The following is a 27,167-nucleotide window of genomic DNA, read 5'->3' on the forward strand; positions in this document are numbered from 1 at the left end:
TTCTTAAATAAACTTGAGTTGGAAATCACTAAACATGGTCAAAGGACTTTCTGAACCTCGTGTCTAACTTTTCCTTTGAGCAGCATTAGTTTATCTGTCAAGGATCTATATAGGTCTAACCTAATCCTTACGGTACAGCATTCTAGACTGAGTGTTTAAAAGGGGACTTGGAAGATAAATCATGTAATCCATCCTTCTCATTTCACAGACGAAGAAAACAAGGGTCAGAGAAGTTGTGATGTGTCAGACACAGTAATCGACAGAGTCCAGAGCTGAGCCAAGATCTTTTGCCTACACCTTTGGGGTTCCCTTTTGTATTAACAGCTGTGACCAGACAAAAGAGCTCTGAAGGGCAACTTTTGTGTTAATTTTCTTAGTTTAATAAATTAAAGATTTTGTTGGAGTAGACCAACCATAATACTACTCAGTAATTGCCTTGGTCACCTGGAAAAGCACCGAACCCAACTGCTTTTCTTCACTCAGAAGTAACCATCCTCCTCCTGACAAATAGAGGAAGCTTTGGTTTTTTTTTTTTCTCTCTAAGCAGCTGATGGAGGTTTCAGAAATACCTGGTAGGTATGAGATACAATAATAAGCAGCTAGCTATGTTCTCAGAATCTTCAGTCTGATTCTCCAGTGAAAGGGTTGCCACCTCCAAAGAGAAAAAAATGAAAGCTCCAAATTGGGAAAAGAAACAAAAAACCAAACACTATCACCCTGCTAAAGAAACCAGGTGAGGAATTAAAGGTTCAGGTGCCTTAACAGATGGCAGAGAAGAGGAGAACACAGATGACCCGTTTGTCTGCATCTGCCTGATGCCGGCCTCCCCCTTCCCATAAAGGAAGCACAGACAAAGGTGGCATCAGGCTGTGAGGGGCAGACATTCTGCAGGACCCCCTAACCCAGGACATCTAGTTACTCTGATTGTTTCCATTTCTCAACACAGGGTACGTACCAGCTGCCAAGGGTTCATCTGAATCTGTAATAAGTTTGGTGAAAAAAACAAATAGGAAAAGCTTAATACTACTAATGCTCTAATTTACAGTGTAAGAAGTTAAAAGGCAAAAGGAAGGTAGTAAGCTCTTGTTCTAATGAACGGAATAGGAAACCCTATAAATGCAAAAATACGATTCTGGCATAATACTGGAGTCACTCACTCTTATACTCTAAGTAAACTTCTCTTGTTATTTGTAGAAATAATCTGGTGACTCACATACACTCAATAGTGGGGCAGCTAGGTGGAGCAGTGGATAGAGCAGATAGATTCATCTTCCAGAGTTCAAATCTGGACACTAGTTGCGTGACCCTGGGCAAGTCACTTCACCCTGTTTGCCTCAGTTCCCTCATCTGTAAAATAAGCCAGAGAGGGAAATGGCACAGCACTCCTTTATCTTTGCCAAGAAAACCCCAAATGGGGTCATGGAGAGTCAGGTATGACTGAAAACTACTGACCAACATACACTCACTAAAACTAGGAAACATGGAAAGCTGCCTGCCGGCATGTGTTCTCACCTTTCACAGTCACCTATTTTCACATCTGCTCATTTGTCTAAAAATTCACAAAGGTTCAAAATAATCCATGTTGCTTACTAGCAAAGAGCACGTCTATACAGGCAGAGAAATCCTTGGTGAGTGAGTATAACCTGTGGCAGATGTGCTCCCCACCTTCCAATCCCACACAGTCTGTTACTTACTTAGCATTTCCTTTGTCACACACAACCCTTTGGAATTTGGTTGGGTCCCAAACTGTATATCACTATGTCAAAGCTAATGCCTGGAGACATTCAGTTTCCATATGAAAGGGTCAAAGTCATTATTATTAGAAACATTACACTTTATTGAATCCTAGAGATGCTAACCCCATTGCCCTCCCCTGCTGACCACTGACAGAAGACAGGAAGAAAAATAAAAGTAGAAGAGATTAAAACAAAAAGCAGACTCTCATAGTTGCCAAGGCCCCCCTGCATCTGCTGGGGACAGCGAGTTGCTGTGGGGGTGGACCCTGAGGGTGCAGTGAGGAGTGATTTACACTTGTTCTACAAATCAATGACAGGTTTCATTCTGGAGTAGTGGGGTGTGTCTACACTGATTGTGCTCTGGGCTATGTCTACCACTAAAGTCACTGATTTCACATGTTGGGATAGAAAAAGAATCCTCCCTGCCCATTTCTAGGGGTTGTTGCTCTGTCTAAGTCTTTGGGCTGGGCTGGGGGTTTTTCAGACTGACTAAAACATCTTTGGAGAAAAAGTCGGCTTCTGTGCTGTCAGGGTGCAAATGTGAGCGTGCAGCAGCCTGCGCTATCGCAAGCAGAAGATGACACGTGCAACTTGTGTCAGGTGCTGAAAATTAGGAAGCTCTACCAAACCAAACCTAAAACACAGACAAAAAGCGTGTCTAAGCTACTGACTGGGAGCCATTCGTGGATGCTGAAAAGCTTAGAAAGGAAAACTTGTGCTTCACAAAGGACTAAATTTGGTATTGGAAAAAAACACATTTCCCCAGTGATATACAATACTGTGTAATGCACTGAAAAGGATGGGTGTGGAGCGGCAGCACCACGTGCTACCACGAAGCGTCTTCAGACCTGGCTGCCCCCTTGCTCTGGCTCTTCCTCCCCCACAATCCTCCCCTGCTGTCTAGTCATTCAGATAGAAACCAAGGTAACACTTCAGTAATGGAAAGGCCATGGGGGCAGTGTCATAACCAGCACTGGGAGGGAGCCACCAGCAGCAGGTGGTTCTGAATTCACTCTCAGCTCTTTCAAACAGACTCTGCTGGAATCTGAACCATCTGCAAAGAGTGCAGATACAGAAAACTGAAACAAGGCTCACTATGATTAGAATAGTTTTAAGTCTTCAGAGACTTTCCAGATGGACCTTTGGTAGAGTCCCCCCCACACCAAAGCCCACCAAGAACCCAAACAGGGACCCATCCCCCTCCTGCTGAGCCCCAGCAGAGCTGGCTCACTGGGTAGTTTATTGTCTCGACTCCTTTTTCTTACTCCTCCTCCTCCTCCTCTTCCTCCTCCTCTTCATCATCATCCTCATCATGGCAGTGTGTAATCTCCTGGGGGGCCAGTGGGAAGAGGTTGGGAGGTTTGATCTCACTGATGGAGCGCGTCAACTGGTGCCGTTTGTAGTCGGTGTCTTTAAAATCCACAGATGTACGGTTCCGCGTAGCAAGGGGGGATTCCATCTCATTGATGTCCACATGGATGTGCTCCACTGTGGATTCATGAGGCATCTAAATCAAAGCAAAAGGCTCAGAAATAAGGCAGGGTATTGAATCTGCTTCTGTAACCGCCCTCCTTCTGTCACTGGCCACCCAGAACAGCTGTAGTCATCAAGACAATCAACTGCACAAATTGCTAAGTGCTTTTTTAGGGGAAGACCTGAAGCTACTATTAAGGGAAAAACAGTACTCTCCTGGTGACTGAAATTGGGGGCAGAGGGGCAAGGAGAGAGGGAAAATGCCTTGCTTTGTACTAAGCATGATTCCACTAACTCCACCTAGGAAACATCAGCACCAGGTGTTGGGGGTGCCCCATGTGGTAACTGCATTTCTCTCAAAAGCCAAAGAAGAGGACCTCATACAGTCCAGAACAAGTAATACAGTAGCTTCTGGAAAGAATAATAAAACACTAACAGTGCTGTTAAAGCTAAAGGACTTTCTAACTATTGCCTCTTTCAAGGTGGTTCCTTGTGTGAAAAAGGTGATTTAAAGAGGATTATTCCCATTTACATAGGGGGAAACTGAGATTTAACAAGGTTACATGACTTTTCCAAAATTGTGCAATCAGTGGTGGTGCCCAGACTGCCCACTTTGAGCCACACAGCTCTGCTAATAACTAAGTTACTGCATTTCACCCCAAATGGGGAAGGCAGGTTGTCCATCCTGGCCATCAGTGAAAAAAGTCTTTCAGTGACACTTGCCATTCAAAAACATGACTTCCAAAGGTCCCTTGGGCTAGTCATACAAGTAAGTTGTCACTGCATAGTGAAATCCTCGAGATGGACATAAATTTGGTACTATACAGTAAGCACCTCAATTATATCATTAAGAGTTCTGAAAAATATTTTTGGCCCAACAGTTTCTCCATAGGATTTGACCTATTCAAAGGAGATGTGTGCCACTCTCTCATCCCCATCCTATCAGCAAACCGGTTTCTTTAGTTCCATCAGACTATGTGCCTGGAGGTGGAAGCAAACAATGACAGGTGCACACTGTCCCCCTCTTTCAGGCAGCTTGACCTCTGTCTGTTTAAAAGAAGATTCCTTCAGGGGTCCTTTAGCCCATACTAGTCACCTTCCCTAAGGGCTAAAATTACTTTTCTCATTGAAAATGCCCAAGATTCACAGAGCCAGGCCCAATCTATGTGGTGGCTAGAACTGGAAGTGAGTACAACTTCACCCACTAGGCAAGGCAAGAGTGCCCCTTCCCTGGGCTCTGCGGTACCTTCAGTATCAGTCCTCAATGGCTGGAACCTTCTGAGCTCACCTGACTCCCCCCATATTTCCCCTGCTTTACAATAACAATGACTGCCACTGCTACTTATACAACAAACATATGTGTTAACACTTGAAATGAAAAGCATTTTATTGTCCCCATTTTATAGATGAGGGAAACTGAGGATGAGAGAATCTAAGTGACTTTATCTCCCTAACTCTAGGTCCAGTATTTTATTCACTACATCATGCTGCCACGACCCAAGCATCACATGTGGTGAAAGAATATTCTCTAGAGAACTGTAATCTTGTTTTTTCCCCCTTTGGGTCTTTTTGAGAATTTTAAGCAAAATTCACACATGCATAAAAACTCTACCAAACTTTTAAAATCTACATGACATTTTAATCCTTTTCTCTAGAAGAAATATGCCTTTTCCCATATATGTGACTTTCTTGAGCTAACCTTTAACCTTCAACCAGAACAAAGAAGGCTCTAAGCTTTGTATTTGGGACCTCTGAGAACAGATAACCAACCCCCTAACAGGGTTTAATTCTCCTAGGCTAATTTCATCAAATGCATCTAATAAGGAAGATTCAAGGGTTCCTCACTGTTCTAGTCCTCTTTTGTTAGCTTAAGAGGCATTCTGAGAGGTGGACTGGACATGAGATGTCAGGAAGCCCATCTTCATACAAGTCACGGATATGTTCAGTACCTCTCCAGGGCCCAAATAACTGAACCTCAGCTACATCCCATGGTCATCCCACCTAAATTCTTTCTCCCCATACAAATCAGGAATCTCTTTCTAGACTACTAAGCAACTCAGCAGGGTAAGGATCAAGAAAAGTGATCCTCCTCTGGGCCCTTATTTACCTAATGTTAAAGAATTTGAGCTGGGCCACCACCATGAGTGGTGCCATGAAAAGGGCAACGGAGTCTGACGATGGCATGGCCACAGCCTGGCTCAGACACAAGTATCTGTGTGACCTTGGGTAAGTCATGGAGCCTCTTCAGGCTTCAGGTTCATTTATACAATCTACCAGGAGGCCTCTGAGGTCCAATTTCTCTTCTTAAACCAACCTAACTCTAGCTCAAGGCCAACCAATCACTGTTGGCCATGCTGCCAGGGTGTACTTGCTCAAACCATGAAAGACAATGACTATGTGGTTGCTGAAGAGATCCTGCTTCCATGGATAATGCTGAGGCAACACTGAGCTCAAAAACGCTGGTAGTAAACCCTGGTCAGAAAACACGAGCATGTTGAACACTTTGGAAATACGTGAACTTACCAGGACATGGGCAGCTCTGAAGAGGTAACTGAACGGATAATAGAGGAGGTTGATAAAAGAGGCGGCATAGAGGTCTGCATAGCGCATCACTTGACTGGCAAAGAGTGTCTGCCTTGAGCCGCTGCGGAAAAGACTTCCCATCATCCCATAGCACATGTCCATGTCATGAGTCACTTTCTAAAAGCATAAAACAAGATTCACTCTCAGGCACTCTGTTAATACAAGGAATATGGAAACTAGAAAATGAATTTTTTTTTAAAGCAATTGGGGTTAAGTAACTTGCTCAAGGTTACATGGCCAGGTGTTTCTGAGTGGGTGCTAAGTGTCTAAGCCCGGATTCGATCCCCAGGTCATCCCGACACTGGAGCTGATGCTCTTACTTGCGGTGCTACCTGGACACCCCAAATGAATTTATTTTTAAAAGAATTATAATCCTAAGGCGGCTAGGTGGTATACTGAATAGAACACCAGCCCTGGAGTCAGGAGGACCTGAGTTCAAATTTGGCCTCACTTAACCCCAACTGCCCTCCAAAAAGCAAAAAAAAAAAATTATAATCCTGAAGACACTTTCACTCTATACCTTAATTCGTCTCTGAATGGAGCTGATATCTGGGCGTTCATTACTACTGCTGTCCAGGTGCCTAGGTGCAAATAAAAATCCAACAAATCTTTAGGTGCACATTCCTTTTAATTAGGTCCTGTCCAAAGGGACTCTCTTGAATGGAAAAAATTCTTAACAAGAAAGTATACTCACTTATAGAGTTCTGCCAAAAATATATCCAAGCTCTGCAGCTCCTCAAAAAGTGCTGGGAAGAGTTGGAATAGAAAAAGAAAAATGTTTTAGATCATTTACACAGAAAAAGGAGAAGCATCAATTTTCCAGCTGCTGCTAAAACTAAGATGAAGAAAAGTACAGGAAAGAACAAAAAACAAAGCCTGGGGCTGACGTGCAGCATGGCCACTCTTATCCCCTGCCAAGCAGCCCCTAGAAAGACGGTCATCCGCCATGCTCTTTCTGGCGCATTTAGCACCACTGACCCCCCTTCTCTCCCTCCCTGGTTTCCCTCAGTCTTTCCTGAGTTTTTTTATTAGTCCTCTTCCCTCCCCTTATTCCTGAATAAGCTCTCCATCCTTCCCTGTCTTCTCTCCATACTTACTCCCCCTTCCCTCAAAGTTGCATTGCATCTCCAACTACCTGCTTAACCTCTCCACCTGGATATCCACTCAGCAGTTTAAAATGAGCATGTCCAAAAGGGCCTTCATGTTCCCCTGTGAATTTGCTCCTCCCCAGCTTCTCTATGGTTGTTTATGGCATCACCAACCCTTTAGAGTTTTATTGAAAGCTCAGACGTCTTCAGCTTTCTCCCTTCACCAAGTCCTACTGAATGTCTTCCTAGTCTCTCACCTTTGTCCCTTTATCTTTCCAATCCTGATGTCCCCTGACCAGTTCAGGCCCTCCTCTCTTCTCCTTACCTGTTCTCTTTTGGCCAGAAAGCCTGGGGATCTTCCCCTCCCAGTTTGCTTTTTTTTTTCTTTTTTGATTAAAGGGGCCACCTCTTGATTAACTTCTTAGAAAAGAGGCCTATTCATTGAAAGGGTTTTACCTCACTCATGAGAACCTAGGCCATCTCTAGTTATCCTGATCTATATCTGGCCACTGGACCCAAATGGCTCTGGAGGAGAAAGTGAGGCTGGAAACCTTACACAGCCCGCCCTCACTCAAATCCAAGTCATATCATCATTCCCCAATGTCACAGTCCTCTTCCAGAATGAAGGACAAACACAACAACCACCAGCTTCCTGTCTCAAGTCTAGCGCCCCCTGGGCTATCTTGGATAGTATTGCCTGGACACTCTTATGACATCACATCACCTGCCAACTTGAAACCTTGGAGTGGCACCACACTCCCTATGTAATCCAGGATAAATTCTTCAGTCTGGCTCCAACCAAACCCAGCTGAATGGAGAAATACAGAAAGAATAAATGCTCTAGTGAAATAATTAACACGAGTCTGATGTTCCCTCAGCTCAGATAGGGATATGCACACTGCTCCACTGTGCCACCAGCTGCCTCCTTGGAGATTACTCCTTGGCCACCCACCAGGATAGGCATATCTGGGTCAGGGATCAGCAAACTAATTCTGACAGCCTGTTTTTGTAGGCCCCTTGAGCTAAGTGGTTTTTACATTTTAAAATACAATAAAACCTTATTTTAAAAGATGGAAAACAAAACACAACACCATATTCTTAGCCATTTATGGGCCCTACAAAAAGAAGAGGTCATAGTTTGCCAAATCCTCTTCTACATCTTGCCTTCATTCTTAACCATGCCACCTCCATGATTCTGAACTTAGAAATGTTCCTCTCTGATCACAATCTCCTCCTATAATGCCTTAAACCTGAGCCTGGTCTTCCTTTTCTCCACAGCGTCCAGCCTGTCCAGCCTTTCCTAGTGTCTCAGGCCAGAGCCTCTAGAGTTGGTCAGTTTAACTACAGACTGCAGTCTGCCCTTAGCTCCTCTGACCCCCTTGTACTGCCAAGTGATGGACAGTGCCAATGCTCAGCTCTAGAGCTCCCCTGCTTCTGTTTTCTCTGCTAATGATCCTCTGCTGTACAACAAACAGTACTAGAGAAAGTCTTATCACCTCACTCACTTATTTGGTCCACTACAAATTCAAGTTATTTCCTCCCAACTGGGACCTCATTACTGCACAGTAAAACGCATTTGTCATTAACTTTCTATTCTAGTCCCTTTGGTGGCTGTTCTAAGTCCTCTCTTCTCTCGAGAACCCAATATCTCTTCTACACTTTACCAGTTAAGCCATATACTCTCTCACCTCCTATTTTACTGAAGAAAAAAAAGGGCACCACAGGTTTCTCCCTCTCTCTAACTCTGTATCTAAAAAGCAAGAAAGGTTTTTATTTTATGCCTTTCTCTGAAGAAAAGGTGGCCCTTCTCCATGCCAAGGTTAACACCTCCACCTCTGCTTCTGATCTTATTCTCCCTTTCTCCTCCTCTTTTTTCTTCCCCTACCTACTGGCCCCTTTCCTGAGGCCTGTACATACACTTAGACCTACTCTAGCCTTAAACTCTCACTTGGCCCTCACAGGGCTGCTTCATGTCTCTCTTTCCCTCTCCTAACAAACTTAAAGAATTGGTTCTACTTAATGCTCCCATGTCCTCACTACCTCTTCACTTCTTAACCCTTTGCAGTCTGGCTTCTAACCTTGCCTTTGGACTGACACTGCTCAGAATGACTACCTCCTGGGGCTTTTCCCTCAGCTTTCCTCCTCCCTGATCTCTCAGCAGCTAGTGGGGTAGATGGTCTTCTCCCCACTTAGCTCCATGATGATGCTCTCTCCTGGTTCTCTTCCAGCCTGACCATTCCCTGTCAGTCTCCAGTTGAAAAGCTCAACAACTCCCCAGAGTTCAAGTGTCATCTGAATACAGATGATTCCAAATCTACACAGCTTCAGCCTTAACTGCTCATCTCATCTCCAGACTGACCTGTTCCCTCTCTCTTCCTGGACATCTTGTAGATACCTCTCACACCCATCCTCTTCCCCTGCCTTCCCATGGTCACTCCCCTCATTCAAATCCTTAGCCCCTCTCTCCTGGCCTACTTAATTCTTGACCCTCCTCCCATCTCACATCTATCCTACATTTATCAAAATAAGCCTTCCAAGGCACAGGTCTGACCACACTAATCTCTTGCTTAAAAACACTTGGCAGTTTCCTTTTGTCCACAGGATAAAATATAAGCTCCTTATCCTGGCATTTAAATCCCTTCAAACCCAGATACAACTTAGTTTTTCAGACTTATTTCTACAACTCATCTTCATAAACTGTGTTCTATCTAAACTACCCTAATTAGGTATTTCCCAAGCTTGTGATCCTGCCACAGATTGGGACAAGCTGTTATTCTTCAAAGCTTCTCTGAATTCTTCCCTTCTTTCATAAAGCTGTCCTTGACTCCTCCAGGCATCACTAGCTGTTGAATAGTTCTCAGGTGCATAATAGTTAAGAGTTACACTTCTTCTTCTTTTTTTTTTTTTTTAAGCAATCAGGGTTAAGTAACTTGCTCAAGGTTACACAGCCAGTTATTTCTGGGTGTGGTGCTGAGTGTCTGAGCCCGGGATTCGATCTCCAGGTCGTCCCAACACTGGAGCCGGTGCTCTTACTCGCTGAGCCACCTGGCCGCCCCTAAGCAATTGGGGTTAGTAACTTGCTCAAGGTTACACGGCCAGGTGTTTCTGGGTGGGTGCTAAGTGTCTGAGCCCAGGATTCGATCTCCAGGTCTTCTCAACACTGGAGCCGGTGCTCTTACTCGCTGTGCTACCTGGCCGCCCCAAGAGTTACACTTCTGGTAAGTGTCAAAAGCAGGATTAAAATGCAAAATTCTTCTGATTCAAAGTCCAGTATTCTTTTCATAAACATGAACTATTACTATCAACATCAGAGCACAAAGGAAGCCAGAATCTAAGACCTGGGTTTCATTACAGTGTACACAGAAGAGCATATTCAAGCATATGAGGAAAATATAGTATTAATGAAGCTGCTCACTTACCTTCCTAATAGGAAAAAAGGGCAAACAGCAGGGGCCCTGACCAAAGTAACTTACAGGCACACGCTCCCTCCCACAGACAACAAGGTGTGTAAAAAAAAAAAAAAAAAAGGAACCATCACACAGCTAGCCCCTCAACACCAAAGGCAGAACCAAGTTGTACTGAAAAACTGAAGGATAAGGAATGGCTTCTTACAGCTTTTGTCAGTCCAGACGTGCAGCTCCTGCGCCAATTCAGGAATCACAAGGAAAGTCCGCCACCCTTGTCGTTTCTTTGATTTCAAGATATCCCCAAAAATGTGGTCTCCGATATACAGAATATCTTTGCCCTTGGCCCCCAACAGGTCGCAGATTGTATCAGATGACCCTGATGAACAAGGGAAACAACAGGAAGAAGCATAAGGGTCAAAATAAAATGTTCTTGTCCCAGCCAAGATTCCAGTTATATCAAATCTACCTATCCCTGTGCCAAAACATCAGACACAACAGGTAATCATAAGGATGAAGGAGGGAGCCTGAAAGCACTGAAAGACACGAGCCTTTTTATGGGAAGTGCCTGAGCAAACTTGACCCCACTGGAGGACTTCTTCTAGCAGTCTTAAAGCTAGAAGCTTTATACAGTAGCAACAATTCACTAGCAACGATGAATAGAGACACTAACATTACTTGGCTTCAGTGATTATGTCCTCAAAAAGGCAATCAGCCACAATCTAACAATGACCACAAAGGATTTGCTTCATGGCTTGTAATTGAGACTTCCCTTGTACATATTTCTACAACTCCTTAGGAGCACCACAAAAACCAACACAAACATGTCTGCATCAGTGTGAGAAGCACAAGATGAAGATGTGCACAGTGAGTACTCAATAGAAAGTTACTGAAGTGAGAAGCAGTTTCAAGAAAGTTGAAGAAACAGGTCTGTGATCCAGGCAGGAAGTCTGCCAAGAGCCTGAGATCAATTCAGCAGCTTCACAGGCCCTTCTCCCTTAATGTATATTGGGAAATTTCTAAATCAAGTAGGTGGCCAGTTGCTGCACACATCCACTCGATGAATGGGGAGCAGGAATTACTAGTGCAGTAAACAAGGGGAAAACTAGAAATGATCAAGATGGGACTGTGGTATAGACGTTGACATTAATCAAAAGGAAAATCCATGACCTACCTCCTGAATAGACAATTCCATGCTGGAGGGGGCCTGTATAGGTACCAATCTTCAGCTTGCCAGTTTTCTGTGTGAAAAGAAAAGTGTTATGATTCTTTTCTACCGATTCTCTACCTCGACTTTCACCCCTGTGCCATCTACTTCTCAGGTCTTTACAGACTCTGTCAATCCAATGCCAATTCTCAGTCCTCTGAATACAAAGTGAATTTGTTCTATTGCACAAAGTGCTCAAGCTCTACAAAGATTTTTTTTAAAGCAATTGAGGTTAAGTAACTTGATCAAGGTTACACAGCCAATTATTTTGTGTGGGTGCCAAGTATCTGAGGCCAGAACTGATCCCGGGTCTCCCGACGCTAGGGCCAGTGCTCACTGCGCCACCTGGCCACCCCTTCTACAAAGATTTTTAAAACATAGGTAGGGACACTTGTTCTGTCAGTGAGGGGACATGTGGGACAGAGATGCTACCAGACACACTATCCTTTAGACTTACAGTGTCCACCTGCCTCAGGACTGTGCCTTCTCCAAAGAACAGTGGTTTTCGTGCATCCACAAGGATTAAATCAAAATAGGACTGCCATGGTCGATGTGAGCTCCCCGGCTGGAGAAGAAACAGGATTAGAAGTCAAAACCTCAGTTGGTCCTTACTCAATTTAATTTAACAACCATTTCTTAAGCACTATAGTACTGAGTGCTGAAGACAACAACAAACAAGAGAGTCCTTGCTCCAGAGGGCCTTACATTTTACTGGAGGGAATACAAAATATACACAGATAATCTAAGGAGAAAGCTCACTGATGCCTGGGAAATCAGGAAGGCTACCCAGAGGAGGAATTTGGATTAATCATGTGTCCATGAGAAGTCTTACACTCCTAAGAGCAAATAAAAGATGCCCAAACCCTTAAATTATGACCCTTTCTTCTACCAAATGAGATAATATAGGCAAGTGTTTGGCAAACCTGAAAGTATTATCTATAAATGTCAGCTACCATTATTATCACTACTGAAAAAAATCAATTGTGAATGGAACCTGGCCGCATCAGAGTTTGGAGAGCAAGAACACTCAAGTCCTGGTTGATGCAACTACCTGAATGAAGTGATTCTATGAACCTAGTAGTCTCACCATGGGAAGAAGGAGTGTTCTATTTTTTTTTTCTTTTTTGCTTTTTGGAGGGGGGAAGGTAGGGCAATTGGGGTTAAGTGACTTGCCCAAGGTCACATGGCTAGTGTCTGAGGCCCGATATGAACTCAAGTCCTCCTGACTCCAGGGCCGGTGCTCTATTCACTGGGCCACCTAGCCACCCCCAGTGTTCTACATTTATGTGTAAGGAGGAAAGTGCTTCTGGGGGTGTGTGACAGGTGGTTTCTGTCTCCAAGAGCAATTCAACAGCTACAAGACAGGCACACTGAAGCAGTTTAGGATAGAAAGTAAAGGAAAATCATAGAGTGAAATGCATGTTCTGGGTCTGAGAGGCCAATCAACAGCTAAGCTAGAGAACTTGACTCCAAAAAGCACAGATCACTGCCAGAATTGATGTGAACAAACTGAATGGGACAATGATGTTTGCTGGAAAAATTCTCCAAAAGAAGCACAGAACTTCTCTTTGGTTAATACTGGTCCAGAAGAGGGGGCACATTAGCAAGATTCTTGGGCTAAGGTAATACAATGTACACCTCAAAAAGTCACATTTTATAAAGTCTATGCTTTCCTGCTGCAACCAAATAGTCCAGGTTCAGTGGAATATAGTACTCTAATGCCTACAAAAGCACTAGCCAAAACCATGTGAGGAATTATTTACAGATCAAGAGACTGAGGCTACACAGAGGCTGTGTGACAGGCCTCTGGACACACAACTAGTAAGTACCGGCAAATATGTATTCAAGTAGTCTATATTCCTCAAAACTAAGCAGTGCTGAATATCAAGAATAAGGATTTTTCTGTCAACTGTCTTTCAGCAAGTGAGAATGTTAGATAGTAGTAGCTAATAACAGTTAAGATGACTGTTTAAAATCTCATTTCTACAAGCAAATGGATCAAATAAGTATCTATTTCAATTTTTAATAACCCTTTTAGTTCTATGAAGAACTAAAAACAAGAGTATCAATTCCAGCTTACTTAATATCACTTGAATGTCTATGTACTGGGAAGCCCCAATACTAAAGTCCTTGAATGTGGCTGGTTTCAAAACTGCTGCTAATGTAAACCATGAGAAGACAATGAACTTATACTGGGAAGAATCTCAGATCCAGTATCTTCTCTGAATAGGCCCGATTCCCTGGACTGATTTCTTATTTTTTGCTGAAACACATTCATTATTTTTCAAGTATGACTTACTGAGTTGTATACAGTACCTTAGGGCCATGTGGGAAATCAAACAAGTAAGTCATAATTTTCTGGAAAACAAACAAACAAGGTCCAAGTAACTTCTCTCAAAATTATACAAACTCTACAAGAGATTAACATGCATAACCCTCAAAACTAAGAACATTTCTTTTTTTAATATAAGACTCATTAATTTCCCTCTCCCACTGCCTCCCTTCTGCCTTATTTCTGAAATAGTGGCAAATGGGGCCAGAAGAAAAGGCATCATGCCAATATACTGCTACCACAGTCATGTAGGTAAGCCATTTGAACTGGGAGCCAGAGAGGCAGCAGCTGCTGCTGCTGCTGAGGACCCTAATGAAGGCAGCCCCTCCCCCAGAACAAGACAAGACAAAAAACAATGAAAGCCAGAACCTCTGGGTTTTACAGACTGGCCATTATGCTCTTGCTGCAGACCTTGAAAGGGGAAGACCAAGAAAGTCAGGTTATACTTCTCTGTGATGGAATAGTGATGTTGTGAGAGTTTGGTATACCTGGGCTTTCCTTGTGTATCTATGTTTGTGCTCCTTTGCGTTACAAGCTAAGGTTGTACGCACAGAAAACACCAAAGGGTTGGGTAATGACAATCATGAGTCTCAAGGTTAGTGACAGCGAGGATAGTGATAGATCTAACCTTCTAATCTTTTCCCTGTTTTCTCAGTAATATCCATGTCAGAGGTCATGAGACCTTAACAGTGACACCAGCAAGGTAGAAAATCTACCACTCTCTCCTATGTCTGTAAAGGGGCTGATGGAGGTGATATAAGGGCCACATGTACATGTAAGGCAGTCAGGTCAACTGCACCATTCTAGGAAGGGGAAGGAAGCACTTCCAAAGGGAGAACATTCTTGCTAAAATCAGGGAGACAAAGCAGCTAAATTGGAGGGTACCAACAGCCTCCCTCCCACTCCAAAGCTGCTCAAAGCTTCCAGTTAAAAGCAAGGAGAGCGAGACCCTCTTGGCTTGTGTTTGTCATAGATTGGCTCATTATGCTACAATTGCAAATATCTTGAAAAGGAGGAGAAAAAAATAACCAGGTAACATTACATTTTTATGGTCCTAGAGTTCCTTGGTATCTTTCCCTGTGTATCTGTTTGGTATGTCCCAGGGTTGTAGTAGTGTTATGTCCCTGGAGAAGTCCTGCACACTGGCCTGGGATGTGAACTGCCCAAGATCTAGGGCACGGAGAATATAAGAGCTGGGCAATAAAGAGTCTCTTACAAGGTCAGTGACAATTGTGTCCTGATCCTTCCCTATTCTCCCAGTAGCTGTGAGCCTCTAAAATACACCTTACTTTCCAAACCAAAAGGTGATCCAGACTTACTCCAAGAGATAGCCACTGGCTAAAAGTCTTAATTTTTATGAAGCCATAATTATGGACTTTTGTCAGTAGGGCACACACTTGGGAGCTGTTCCACTAATGGGTATGATTTTATACCAATTACACATGTGAAGTACATGTGAAGAATGACTGGCTAGGGTTAAGGGTAGGAGTACTTAAGCCTCATAATAAAGTAGAATTAAATGGCTCAGGTGGAAAATAAACATGTTATCTTGAATTAGAGATCACAGGTTTTATGAAGGAGTACTTAATCCAAATAATCAACTTTCCAAATCAAAATAATACTGTATAGAGGAAGGAAAGTTAAGGGCTAGAGAGTCACAAGCATATTTTCAGAACTGCATAATGCATTTTATGGTTGGGTAGTACCATATGTAAATATCATATATTTCCTGTATAATTATACAGAAATATATACAAATATTATACATTTTCTGTATAAGGCCATACTAAAGCACTTCTAAGTACATTAAGCATTGGGAAAACTTTTGTAAAGATGAAATTAATTAATTTTTATATTTATAATCAAATATCACTACTATTTCCTAATCTAGGATTCCCAACAGCTGGCAGTGGAAATATTTGCATAAAGGAAATAGCAAACCCAACAACAGCTTGTTCAAACTAGATGGTGCAAAAATGAAGAGTCATTTATATAGAATAACTGCTTAAAATAACCAAAATAAAAAAGTGTTCCAAGCAGCAAAGTCAACAGAATCATTGCCAAAACAGAGAAGGTTCTGAGGATAAATTTGAAGATCTCAGAGTCACTCTGGCCTAGGCTTCAGCTAAGGCACAGCCAACCTACCTTTGTCTCATTCATTCTTTCCTAGTTAAAATGTTAGAAAAACATGTTGCTGCAGGAGAACTACATCATTTGTTAACATATTCTTTGGGACAACTGCTCGTTAACTAACTTCAAAATTCTCATAATGAAAACCCAGCATAAAGTACCTAATTCCTCTGTTTAGACAAATAAACCAATGTCATATTTAAAGAGTACTTACATCAGTATATTTATAGTCACTGTTTGTAGCAAGAAATACTTTTCCTACTTCCTTCATTCGGCTTAGAAGCAAAGGTAGCTTCCCCTGAAATGAAGCATAATAATTAGATCCAATTGCCTGCTGGAGATGCTGCAGAAAACATTTTAGCCTTTGGGAATAGGGTATCTCCTGCTATCCTGTTTGTAGATGGTGTCAATAAGGCCATTCTTTAAAAGTACCTTAAATCTTGCCCCCCCCTTTCTATTTAAGCCTTCCAGGCTTTTTAATATAAATTACATAAATTAGGTGTCAAAACTCTAGCTCTAATCTACATCTACAGAAATAAATGGATGACTGATTCTCCTTGCCCACAACTATCAGAACCAAGATATTAACAAAAACTTTTCTCTAGCTTTAAAAAAAAAAAAATACTTCATATATAACTGTGTCCTGGCAAAGAAACATTTCCTTTGGGTATTTAATTATAAGAACAGTCAATAGCTTTTTGGTTTAGAAAGTTAGCCTATGTGCTGATAAAGCATTTCTCAACTGATTTCTACTTACATCTTTGACCACATATTTCTCTAGGTTTTCAACTGTCTTTTCCTTGAGAGAACCCTGAGAAGAAGGCAAAAGGAAATAAGGAAAAACATAATCATTTATTACAAGAAAAATCCTACCCACTATCAATCCCAATTGACTTCTAATTGACTTCATTTTCTAAAGAAGAGAGCGACTGAAATACGGATTGTGACCTAAGGCGCCTGATGTTTCTGTTTAAGGGACAGACCTCTGATGTCATTACTATATGGAATTACACTAAGGCAATCCTCTACCAAAGCAGATCAGTGCCAACTCCACAACCTACAGACTTAGAGACTAGTCTGGAACATGGATCAGTTCTTTCCAACGTTAGGGCTACTTCACTATCCTTTGCACTGTGATTGTTCTCACTGGATTTTTGAGTTACAAACAAATATACAAAACCTCCTTACCAGAAAGATCTTATTTTATTCAGTGAAGTGTGCAATTAACTTAAATATTTTAGCTTCACTTACTATATTTTGCAAGAGAAAATAAAATGGGACCTGGCAAAAAGTAATGGGTTCTAATCATTCACAATTTGTATATGGAAAAAAAGTACAAGTCTGAATCAGTACTTAATTCCTTCTGAATTTTTAAAAAAAAAAGGAAAACTAAGATAACCAGAAATGAGTTAGCCCCAAAATGGAGGGAGGAAGGGGAGGAGAGGAGGAGGAATTATTGCTGAAGGAGAGACAAAGATAATTCAGTGCTTCTTTGATCGACAGCAAATGCAAGTTTCTCATTCAGGAGAAATCCCACTGTACACCTGGAGAAGAGCTAATCTCACATCAGAAAACATGTGCTAAAGAACAGAGGGAGTAAAGAAAAGTCCCAGGGTACCTTGTAATGAACCCAATCAACGGCATCTCTCACATCCTGAAACATACTCCGGAAGGACATAAAGAGATCTCCATCTTTAAATCCCGTCTCACAGCTGCAGGAAGGTAAGACAGTTGCGACAGGGAAATAAGGTCAATAAAATATGCATTAAACATCAGTCTAGGGGCAGCAAAGATTGTGTCAATGGGTTAGGACTGGCTTTATTCTAAAACATTATTGCCTAACATAAGCCATTCCAGTCACCAGAAATGGACATTTTTCAATGGAGTACAATTAATCTGAATGAACAAACAAATACATGATATTAAATGGCAGCTAAAAGGTCAAAGTTATAAACAGACCAGATACTTTTCTTTAAAACTTTTTTAGAAACAGGTCCCCAACCAAGTTAATTTAACGTTTTGAAAACTGACAGTTTAGTCTTCCCTCTACCCTGCCTTTTCTGGCCTGGTCCCTAAATACAAACCTACTGCCCATTTAAAAATCTAACAGAACTAAGTTCCTCATAGCAGCTGGAAACAGGATATAAAGAGGAAGAAGACACTGTTTTCTAAGGCTGTTATATCCAGGAAACAAACAGCACAATTCTCCCCTAAATAGGATAACTGAAGCTTATTTTTCTTCCTTTTTTTAAACTCTGTAGAGAAGAAATAGGATTTACCCCTGGATCAAATCTCGATGGGCCTGGGAATGAAATTAGATTACCATCACTGAATGGCTCCTGGGTAGCTGCTGTGAAATGAGTTGGGGGTTTTAGTGCCAATCTGCTTAGACAGATAACCATCACACAAACCTCCCCCTCAGTTGTCACAATTAGCACCTCTGCTGGCCGTCTTCATTCCCAGGAGAAGCCAATCAGAAGTGGTCCCTTCCAAACAAGGCTGCAGCCACCGGCAAGGAGAGGGGCCACGTGGAAGGTGAGAGCCTGCATGGAGCTCCTGGTGCTGTCCCATCTCTCAGGCTGGCAATCTGGCATCTCACTAGCACTAAATTCGCTTCAGAAAAGCAGAAAAAACCTACAATGGCCAGTTCTCTAAAACCCTGTACATCAAATAAAAATTGAAAAATGAAACAAATCACAGGTTTTACATACCTGGAATATCTGGCACAATTAGTGAAAAAATCTACTAAGCAGGCCAACAGGTAGGTCTCTGAAAATTAAAAAAAAAAAAGACTGTGTTAATTAAGGTACAAGAAAAGTTATTAAGTAAAGCCTATTTCATGTGATGGAATACTACTGTGTTGTAAGAAATGATGGGCAGATTGATTTTAGAAAAAACAAAAGAGTGAAATGAGTAGAACCAAGAGAATGTTGGAAACAGTATCTGCAATATTGTTTGAAGAATAAGTGAATGACTAAGCTATTCTGAGTGTCTGAATATTTATAATCAACGACAAAGGACCTATGAAGGACAATGCTACCCACCTCCAGAAAAAGAACTGAGAAATAGAAGTATGCATGATATGGTTTTACATACATACACAAAGACACATACATATACATGCAAATACAAAAAAATCTGTCAAATGATGGCCTTCTCTAGGGAGGGTGGGAGGGAGGAGAGAAGAAGACAGTTTGGAACTTAAAATGTGACAAAAAAATTTTTTTAATTTTAAAAGGGTATAGCTTCCCAAGGGGATGGTTTATAGGGGACCTTAATCCTCTGGATTAAGAAATGCTAGTTGATTTGCTAATAAATAAGTCACATGACTTTCTAATCACACACACATAACAGATACACACACCCCCATATCCTATTTTATTCTTCCCCTGAGCAAAGAGAAATATTCATGAAAAGAGAGGAACATGCCACCATGGCTCAGAGAGCAGAACTACCTGGGAGGTTGAACAGTGTGTTCAGAATGTAAAATCTCTCTGTGTCATCTCGCTGGATAAATTTATTTGGATACTGTTCCCGAGTTTCAGGTCTGAAAAGAGAAAGAAAATATTCACTGGTATTCAGTAGTGAGTGTGTAAAATACGGGATATGTCAACCAAAGGAAATGTGTGTATGTATATATGTGTGTATGTACATATATATATTTAATTACACTATTCAGAGCCTGTTACTACTATAGAAATCAAAGTGACATGGTTTATATAGTGAACATTTCTTACCTGAATTTAGAACCTTTTTTTTTTTTTGGCCTTTTAAAGGGCAGTTGGGGTTAAGTAACTTGCCCAAGGTTACATGGCTAGTTTTTTTTGTGTGGTTGTTAAGTGTCTGAGGCCAGAACTGAACTCGGGTCCTCCTGACTCTGGGGCCGACACTTTACTCACTGTGCCACCTAGCCGCCCCTGAACTTAGAACCTTAATTCATTTCCCCAGTCACTTTTAATCACCTATTATAGAGTCAAAGCTATACTTTATAGGAGCTAATAACTGAATTCTCTCAAAAAAAGTTGCCATTTAAAAAGGAGCAAGAGAAGGGAGAAAAGTTACAGTAAGCCAAAAATACTTCCGTTCTATGAGGTGGCTTGACATCAGCTTTGCCAAATCAGAAGTAGATATGTATTAGTAGAGAAGAGAGAGAAAAGGACAAAGATTTGCTAAACCTGTGAGATCCTAGCATATAATTTACTCCCTACTGCCACAATTAGTGTAACTACAGGAAAGCTTCACTGTGGAAGCCAAGGAACTCTTAAAATGGACAACACTATTCATGTTAGAAACACCTATCTCCAGAATGAGTTAAAGCTATTTAAAAGAAAGGTAGATTTTTGTTTCTAAGTGGAGTTTGTGCCACTGATGGTTTATAAAACAAAGCAGGGCCTCATCTTCAAGAATCATCTAGAGAATAAATATGGAGCCTAATTCTCTCAAGTTTGATTAGGTAGATATGTAAGAGCATTTTCTTATAATAAATTTATAGAGATAGGAACCACAACTGACAATTTAACTGATGGAGGGAATGCTGAGGATGAAGAAACTCCATCTACTGATACAGGCCGACACTTTCTCTGTAACTTACAGTTAGTTACCTATAGGCCAAGAAGCTGCATGATTGCCCAAGATCATATAGCTAGTATGTGTCAGAGGAGGGTTTCTACAGCTCTGAGGTCAGCTGTTTCCTCAATATACTATGCTGACTCAATAAAGGCAAAGAGCTGATTAAAAGTAACCGAGAAGATAATCAAGGCTCTAAATCCAAACAAGATAAAACCAGGCCACCCTAATTTCCACAGGGTTAATGGGCTCTGAACAGTGCCACTGTCAGTTTCTAGCTCTTTACTGCCTGGAGATTCATAAAGGAGATCCAAGAGTTCTTTGAAAAGGGATCCTGAGGAGCAAGTTCTTGGATGTTACCAGGGCAGCTGAACATTCTTCATTTAAAACTGACCTCTCTTCTTAAGCCTCTTCCCCCTCTAACACCTCCCCTCCCCCAGGCTAAAATGTGACTTAGAGGTAAAAATACAAGGGGGAAAAGACAGTCACAGAGAACCTTTACTCGGTCTTTCTGGATGGATCCCTGTCACACTCACCCAAACACAATCTCTTCTTTATGCTTCACTACAAAGGGCATATATGCTGTAAACACATTTCAACAAAGAAAGCGCAGTCTCACTATAGTATCTGCTATTGGCACATGATCCTATTTCTAGTTTGGGTTTCAGGGATTTCTCTTCTGTTGCCCTGAAGCTTCAGTTACTGATTTGGTAGCAAAACACTAACAGTTGCAGAGAAACTGTCACATTGTCCTGGCCCAGCTCAAATTCTTCTTCTACCTGTCACTTTTGTTTTTCTTGAGGTCAAGGAAAAGAACTCTAATTCTAACCCTAACCCTTTTCTCAAACTCAAATCAGTGTATGAAAAACTATATAAATGTTAGTTAATTTTATAATTATCCTCACTGGTACAATGCTAAAGGTTGACTGTCTCTGTGTCTCCTATGTAACCCTGAATCAAGTATGTCTAACAGAACCATGCAAAAAAACCAATTTTTAAAATTAATTTTCTGCTTGTGTATATGTAGCTTTAGGGTTACTGTTAAAAATTTCATTTGCAAACTAGAGAAGTCATATAGTATGTGTGCCTACATCTTTGTACTTTGCTCAAAAGTCCAAGTGATACTATTTTTCACTTTCTCTATTTTTTCCATGTTTTCCCCCCTTGGGGGTTGTGTATTCTTTCACTACATGACTTAATATGGCAATATGTTTTGCATAATTGATGTATAACCTATATCAAATTGCTTACTCTCTCAGAAGGTAGAAAGGTGAGGAAGAGAAAGAGAAAATTTGAAACTCAAAACGTTTTTTAAATGAATGTTAACTATCTTTACACGTAACTGGGGAAAAATAATTTTTTCAAGTCCATATGAAGCTTGCAAGTCCTTATTAAATACCCCCTTCACCCTTGTTGTTCACAGACTGGTCATGTCAATTTTAGGGAGTTAGATTCACCCTTTCACTCTATTGCCAATTGCTGAAAGGGCCCAGGAATGGATGGTGAGGAAAAGAATCCAGTTCTGGAGTAATATTCATAACAGATTGAGGGAGAATGCAGAAATGTGCTGATAACTAGAGTAGCCAGAACATTTCCACTGGTGACACTAATTTTAGCCTGTGGCCATATCCATTAGCACTTGCAATTTCTTAGTGCTGATAACTTTGCTATGCGGCCTCCCAATTATGCCTTACATAGATAGGACAATTGACAATTTCTCTGCAACTGCTAGTATTTCACTAATAAAACAACTGAAGCTTCAGGGGAACACAAGAGCAGTCCCTGAAAGCCTAACTGTATGTACCATTACTATTTCAACAGCAAATGCAGTGGTGAAAGTCTAATTTGGCATGTAAACATCTACCCATCTCATCACCCTGGCTCCTGGAGAAGCTACTTTCAGTCTGGCTCTTCCCCAATGTCCAAGAGTACACTGCACATAGTCAGTACTCGGTTCTTCAATGCATCTTGTGATTCCACTGATTTGGGAGTTTCCTCCAACAGCAGAGCCTGCAGCCAATGCTCCTCAGTCCATCTTGTGCAGCTCTCAAGCTGACCTTGAGGAGTGCACCTCCCTTGCTGGAGGCCTTTCTAACTTTCTCCAAACAATGAAAAGACATCAGTGAAGCCCTCTGGCTGTTATCTTCTCCCTCTCCAAGTGACCAAACATCTTCTCTTCCTACCATATGTTTTCTTAATGACAACTTTTACTCCTGTTCTTCTTCTAAAGTTCCTTATTGGTTATAGGGTTATATGTTGCAGGCTGATGACAGATCCACCAGATACATAAGAATTTGTGGCTGTCCTCTATGTGAAATTTCTTTTCATTTTTTTGGAATTTGTGTGGCTCTCTTTTGTTTCCACAGTGGCAGCATTGCACTAAGTAAGTGCTTGGCATTTTTGAATACTTTGGTGAATGCAGGTGGAAGTACTTATTGGCAGGCTATGGGGAGACAGCTGTTTTCATGCCTTGGTAATTTGGAGAATGGAGGTGTTATGAACAGTAACGGGGAAGGATGAGGAAACGAGATTTGTACATGCTGAATTTGAGGTCACAATAGGTCACTGAAGACAGAAGCTGTTTCCTATTTGTGATCTTGAGTTTCTTCCCCTTTACCTCGATTTCCTTCCCTGCCATTTTAAAATAATGAGTTCTGATGAGGTCATCTCTAAGCTCCCCTCTGGCACTAATATGATCCAATGATCCCAGGCCTAGTGAGAAAACAGGCTTAAAAATATAAAGTTTCTGTTTTAAATGTAAACATTAGCATAAATGTGATCTCTTAAGCCCTGAGATTTGAGAACTCAGCCTTAGGGGAAAATGTATAGCTAAGCAGAATGAAAGGAAAAAGAAAAATGATAAAAGGAAGAAGTGCTAAGAGAAGTACAGGGAAACTAGAATAGGAAAGTGTCCTGGGGAAGTTGAGAGGATAGAATGTTAAGGGAAGATAAGCAAACACAAAGTCAAAGAAAAGGCCTTTGATAGTAGGGTGTCATGGAGTGGTTGGGTTGGAAGCCAGGATACAAATGTTAAGGAAACTGCCACCAAAGACTGAGTCCTTTGTGTCATTTTCACATAGAAGTGACCCTGGTTTCTCAAAAACTATGCCAGCCCTGAGTTCAAATCTGACCTCAGAAACTTGACCCTTAACACTTACTAGCCGTGTGACCTCGGGCAAGTCACTCAACCCCAATTGCCCAGCCTTCCTCCCTCTAAAAAGCAAACAAACAAACAAAAAACCCCAACAAAACTATGCCAGGGTAGTTTAAGCTCTGGCTTCAAGTATAACCTAAGGAAGAGACTGTTATCTGTTTTCCAAAAACCAGCCTGGCTAAATATAGAAAAACTCATCACAAATAAGCTGGTGGTCACTAGGTGTTAAATTACTTGGCCACGGCAACCCATGAATTAAAGAAAAATATAAATTGTAAGAGGTTAAGGAATTGGATCGATTGTGTATCCAAAGGCAACAAGAAACATAATTTTGTGGGCTATTTTCATTATCGTGAAAGTGCTTGTAATAAGCACAAGCAAAAAGACACCAGGAAGACAATTCTATATTCTGGACCAATGTCCATTGTAGAGGGTGAAGAGTTGGAAAAATCCTACAAAGAACTTGACAAAGAACCTTAACCCTCCAAATTAAATCAATGTAAGTCTTGATTTTTGGCGACTTCAATGTAAAAGTGAAGTGGGAGCAATATTCTAACTCCTATTGCCCATGCAAATTAGATGAGTTTTTCCTAAAAGATATGAAACTGTTCTCAAGACTTTAATGGTTCAGAGGATTAAAAGTTCAGGCTAGGGGCGGCCAGGTGGCTCAGCAAGTAAGAGCACCGGCTCCAGTGTTGGGATGACCTGGGGATCAAATCGGGGCTCAGATACTTAGTACCACACCCAGAAATAACTGGCCGTGTAACCTTGAGCAAGTTACTTAACCCCGATTGCTTTAAAAAAAAAAAAAAAAGTTCAGGCTACTGATATGACTTCCTAATCACCTGAAGGAGGAACTGCAGGCACTCTCTGATACTAACTGATGAACACTCATAACCCCGACCCATCTTTTTTCTTTGCTGAATTTAAAGTATTTCTACATCAAACTGTGTTTTTCCAACCCTTTATTTTATATGATTGTGAGGTTAATTTGATCCCACTGCCCCCACTCTCTCCTCTATTTGTATCCTTCTCACATAACCTAGCTATGAGAAATAAAGTTACACCTCCCTTTTCCTCTATTCTACAATAATGTATTCCTTTTTTAATATCCCCTTTTCTTTCTCCTCTTAAAACACTCAGAAAAGAAGCACACTAGGTTGACATTCATAGAAGATTTAGGGAAAACCAGAGAGGATCAGATGGCGTTACCTACACCATTAGAGGGAGCATTCACATTGACAAAGTCACAAGTCCACTTAAGTACTGACTAGGAGGTAGAAAACAGGGTAGACTGCATTTAGGAAATGTAAACACATCTTTTAAAAACCAGTATCTTCTGGTAATGTTATATGGTAGTAAATTACAGAATACTACAGAAACGCTGCGTATAGACAACTCATTTCACAAGTTTCAAAGTTAAAGAAAGGAGAAAACAAAATGGCAGCTTGTGGGATGGAAGAGATCTGTGCATGTTTTAAAGCAAAGGTGAAGGATCCAATGGAGGAGAAACTGATGCTGGAAAAGGAAGAAATAAATTTGAAAGCAAGTTCCTTCAGGAACTGCTAAAGGCTGAGATCTAATAAGGTAAAGGGGAAAACTTTAGAGAGGAAGTACACCTCCATCTCTGAGGTTGAAGAGAAGTATGAGAAAATAGGCACAGAAAAAGAATTTGAGATAAAAAGAATATTGAGATATAAAGACAATACAGTGAAAATGAACTATGAGCTGAGGTTGAAAAGCATAAACCTGGAGTGGGTCATATCTATAACTTCTTCCAGAAGTGTTGCATGGTCCTGAAGCAGAAGCAAAGAAAGTCAACAGTAAAAGTGACCTAGGTTTGAGGTCTGACATAAGGCCAAAAGATATTGGGGCAGTTAGGTAGCACAGTGGATAGAGCACTGGGCCTGGAGTCTCGTAGACTTCACTTCTGGCCTCAGACACTTACTAGCTGTATGACCCTGGGCAAGTCACTTAACCCTGTTTGCCTTAGTTTCCTCATCTGTAAAATAAACTGGAGAAGGAAATAACAAACCACTCCAGTATCTTTGCCAAGAAAACCCCAAATGGGGTCACAAAGAGTTGGACACAACACAACAACAATATCATAAGGTCAAAGAAGCACAGAGACAAAGAAAAGAAGCAAGGACAAGGGTACAGGTAAAAAGCATCACTGACCTATGCTGAGCAAGGAGGTCCCCATTAGTAAAGGGCACAGCACAGACAAAGAGATGAAGTATTACAATATTAAGAAATGGGGGGGGGGCCCCAGTAAGTGACTGGAGGATTTGTATGTATGAAGAGCAGGTGTGGTGAACCTAAGGGATGAAGGGGAAAGGCCAAAGAAAGGTGCTTCTCAGTGGTAAAACGGTGGGGTTGAGTGGAAAGAGGGTTGGATTTTGGGTCAATAGCAAGTCTTTGCTCAGTCACTTACTAGCCATTGTGACCTTCAACAAATCACTTAACTTCTGTCTCAGTTTCTTTACTGTAAATAAGGAGGTTCAATGACATGAACTCTAAAGGCACTTCCAGATAGAGAAAGATGAACTTCAGTAAAGTCTCTTTCTGCCCTAGATCTATAAACAAGTGAAACTAAGGAAATCTGAAAAGTGTGATACAGATATACCTTGTTTTACTGAGCTTCACAGATATTGCTTTTTTTTTTTAAACTAATTGAAGGTCCGTGGCAACCCTGGGTCGAGCAAGCCGTTTGGTGCCCTTTTTCAAACAGCATGTGCTCACATGTCTCTGTTACATTCTGGAAATTCTCATAATGTTTCAAACTTTTTCATTATTATGGTGACCTATGATCAGTGATTTCTGATGTTACTAATGTAATTATTTTTGGGCACCACAAACTGCACCCATAAAAGATGGTGAACTTAATGGATAAATGCTTTGTGTGTTCTGACTGTCCCACTGACCAACCATTCTCCCTTCTCTCTCCCTCTCTTCAGGTCTCCCTATTCCCTAAGACAAAACAATATTGAAATTAGGTCAATTAATAACCCTGGCTTAACAACAATGACTTCAAAGTGTTCAAGTTAAAGGAAGAGTCAATTGATGCAGCAAAACTTCATTGTTGTTTAATTTTAATAAACTGACACAGCCACCCCAACCTTCAACAACCAGCACCCTCATCAGTCAGCTGCTATCAATACTGAGGCAAGACCCTCCACCAGCAAAAAGATTATGACTCACTGAAGGCTCAGATGATAGTATTTTTTAACAATAAAGTATTTTTTAATTAAGGTATGTGCATTGGGTTTTTTTTAAAAGATATAATACTACTGCACATTTAATAAGACTACAGTATAGTATAAACATAATGAAACACCCCTCCCCCCCCCAAAAAAAATCACATGACTTGCTTTATTGCAACATTCACTTTGTTACAGTGGTCTGGAACCAAACCTGTATCTCCAAGGTATTCCTACATTTCAGAAGACAATGCCATCTTTATACAGTTCTCATTTAATCATAATAATGCAAGA

The 27,167-nt window shown here is 41.2% G+C and overlaps 1 protein-coding gene across 7 annotated transcripts in view; it reads right to left on the reverse strand.

Annotated features, from left to right (window-relative positions):
• Positions 1 to 1,813: 1,813 nt before the first annotated feature.
• NT5C2 (5'-nucleotidase, cytosolic II) overlaps positions 1,814 to 27,167 on the reverse strand; it is a 266,169-nt gene continuing 240,815 nt past the window's right edge. For all 7 annotated transcript variants that reach the window (XM_069098865.1, XM_069098868.1, XM_069098864.1 and 4 more), the window contains 13 exons: positions 19,409 to 19,500; positions 18,665 to 18,722; positions 17,572 to 17,665; positions 16,711 to 16,764; positions 16,168 to 16,251; positions 13,808 to 13,849; positions 11,949 to 12,056; positions 11,459 to 11,525; positions 10,493 to 10,663; positions 6,487 to 6,538; positions 6,313 to 6,373; positions 5,733 to 5,909; positions 1,814 to 3,243 (listed from right to left, as the gene is read on the reverse strand). In XM_069098865.1, coding sequence (XP_068954966.1) covers positions 2,998 to 3,243; positions 5,733 to 5,909; positions 6,313 to 6,373; positions 6,487 to 6,538; positions 10,493 to 10,663; positions 11,459 to 11,525; positions 11,949 to 12,056; positions 13,808 to 13,849; positions 16,168 to 16,251; positions 16,711 to 16,764; positions 17,572 to 17,665; positions 18,665 to 18,722; positions 19,409 to 19,500 — 1,306 coding nt within the window. In that variant the 3' untranslated portion in view covers positions 1,814 to 2,997. The remainder of the gene's footprint in view (positions 3,244 to 5,732; positions 5,910 to 6,312; positions 6,374 to 6,486; positions 6,539 to 10,492; positions 10,664 to 11,458; positions 11,526 to 11,948; positions 12,057 to 13,807; positions 13,850 to 16,167; positions 16,252 to 16,710; positions 16,765 to 17,571; positions 17,666 to 18,664; positions 18,723 to 19,408; positions 19,501 to 27,167) is intronic.

The sequence above is a fragment of the Petaurus breviceps genome, unplaced genomic scaffold (genome assembly GCF_028583685.1).
Source record: "Petaurus breviceps papuanus isolate PSGF00001 unplaced genomic scaffold, PetGlider_PUasm1.0 37, whole genome shotgun sequence".
Taxonomy (NCBI): Eukaryota; Metazoa; Chordata; class Mammalia; order Diprotodontia; family Petauridae; genus Petaurus; species Petaurus breviceps.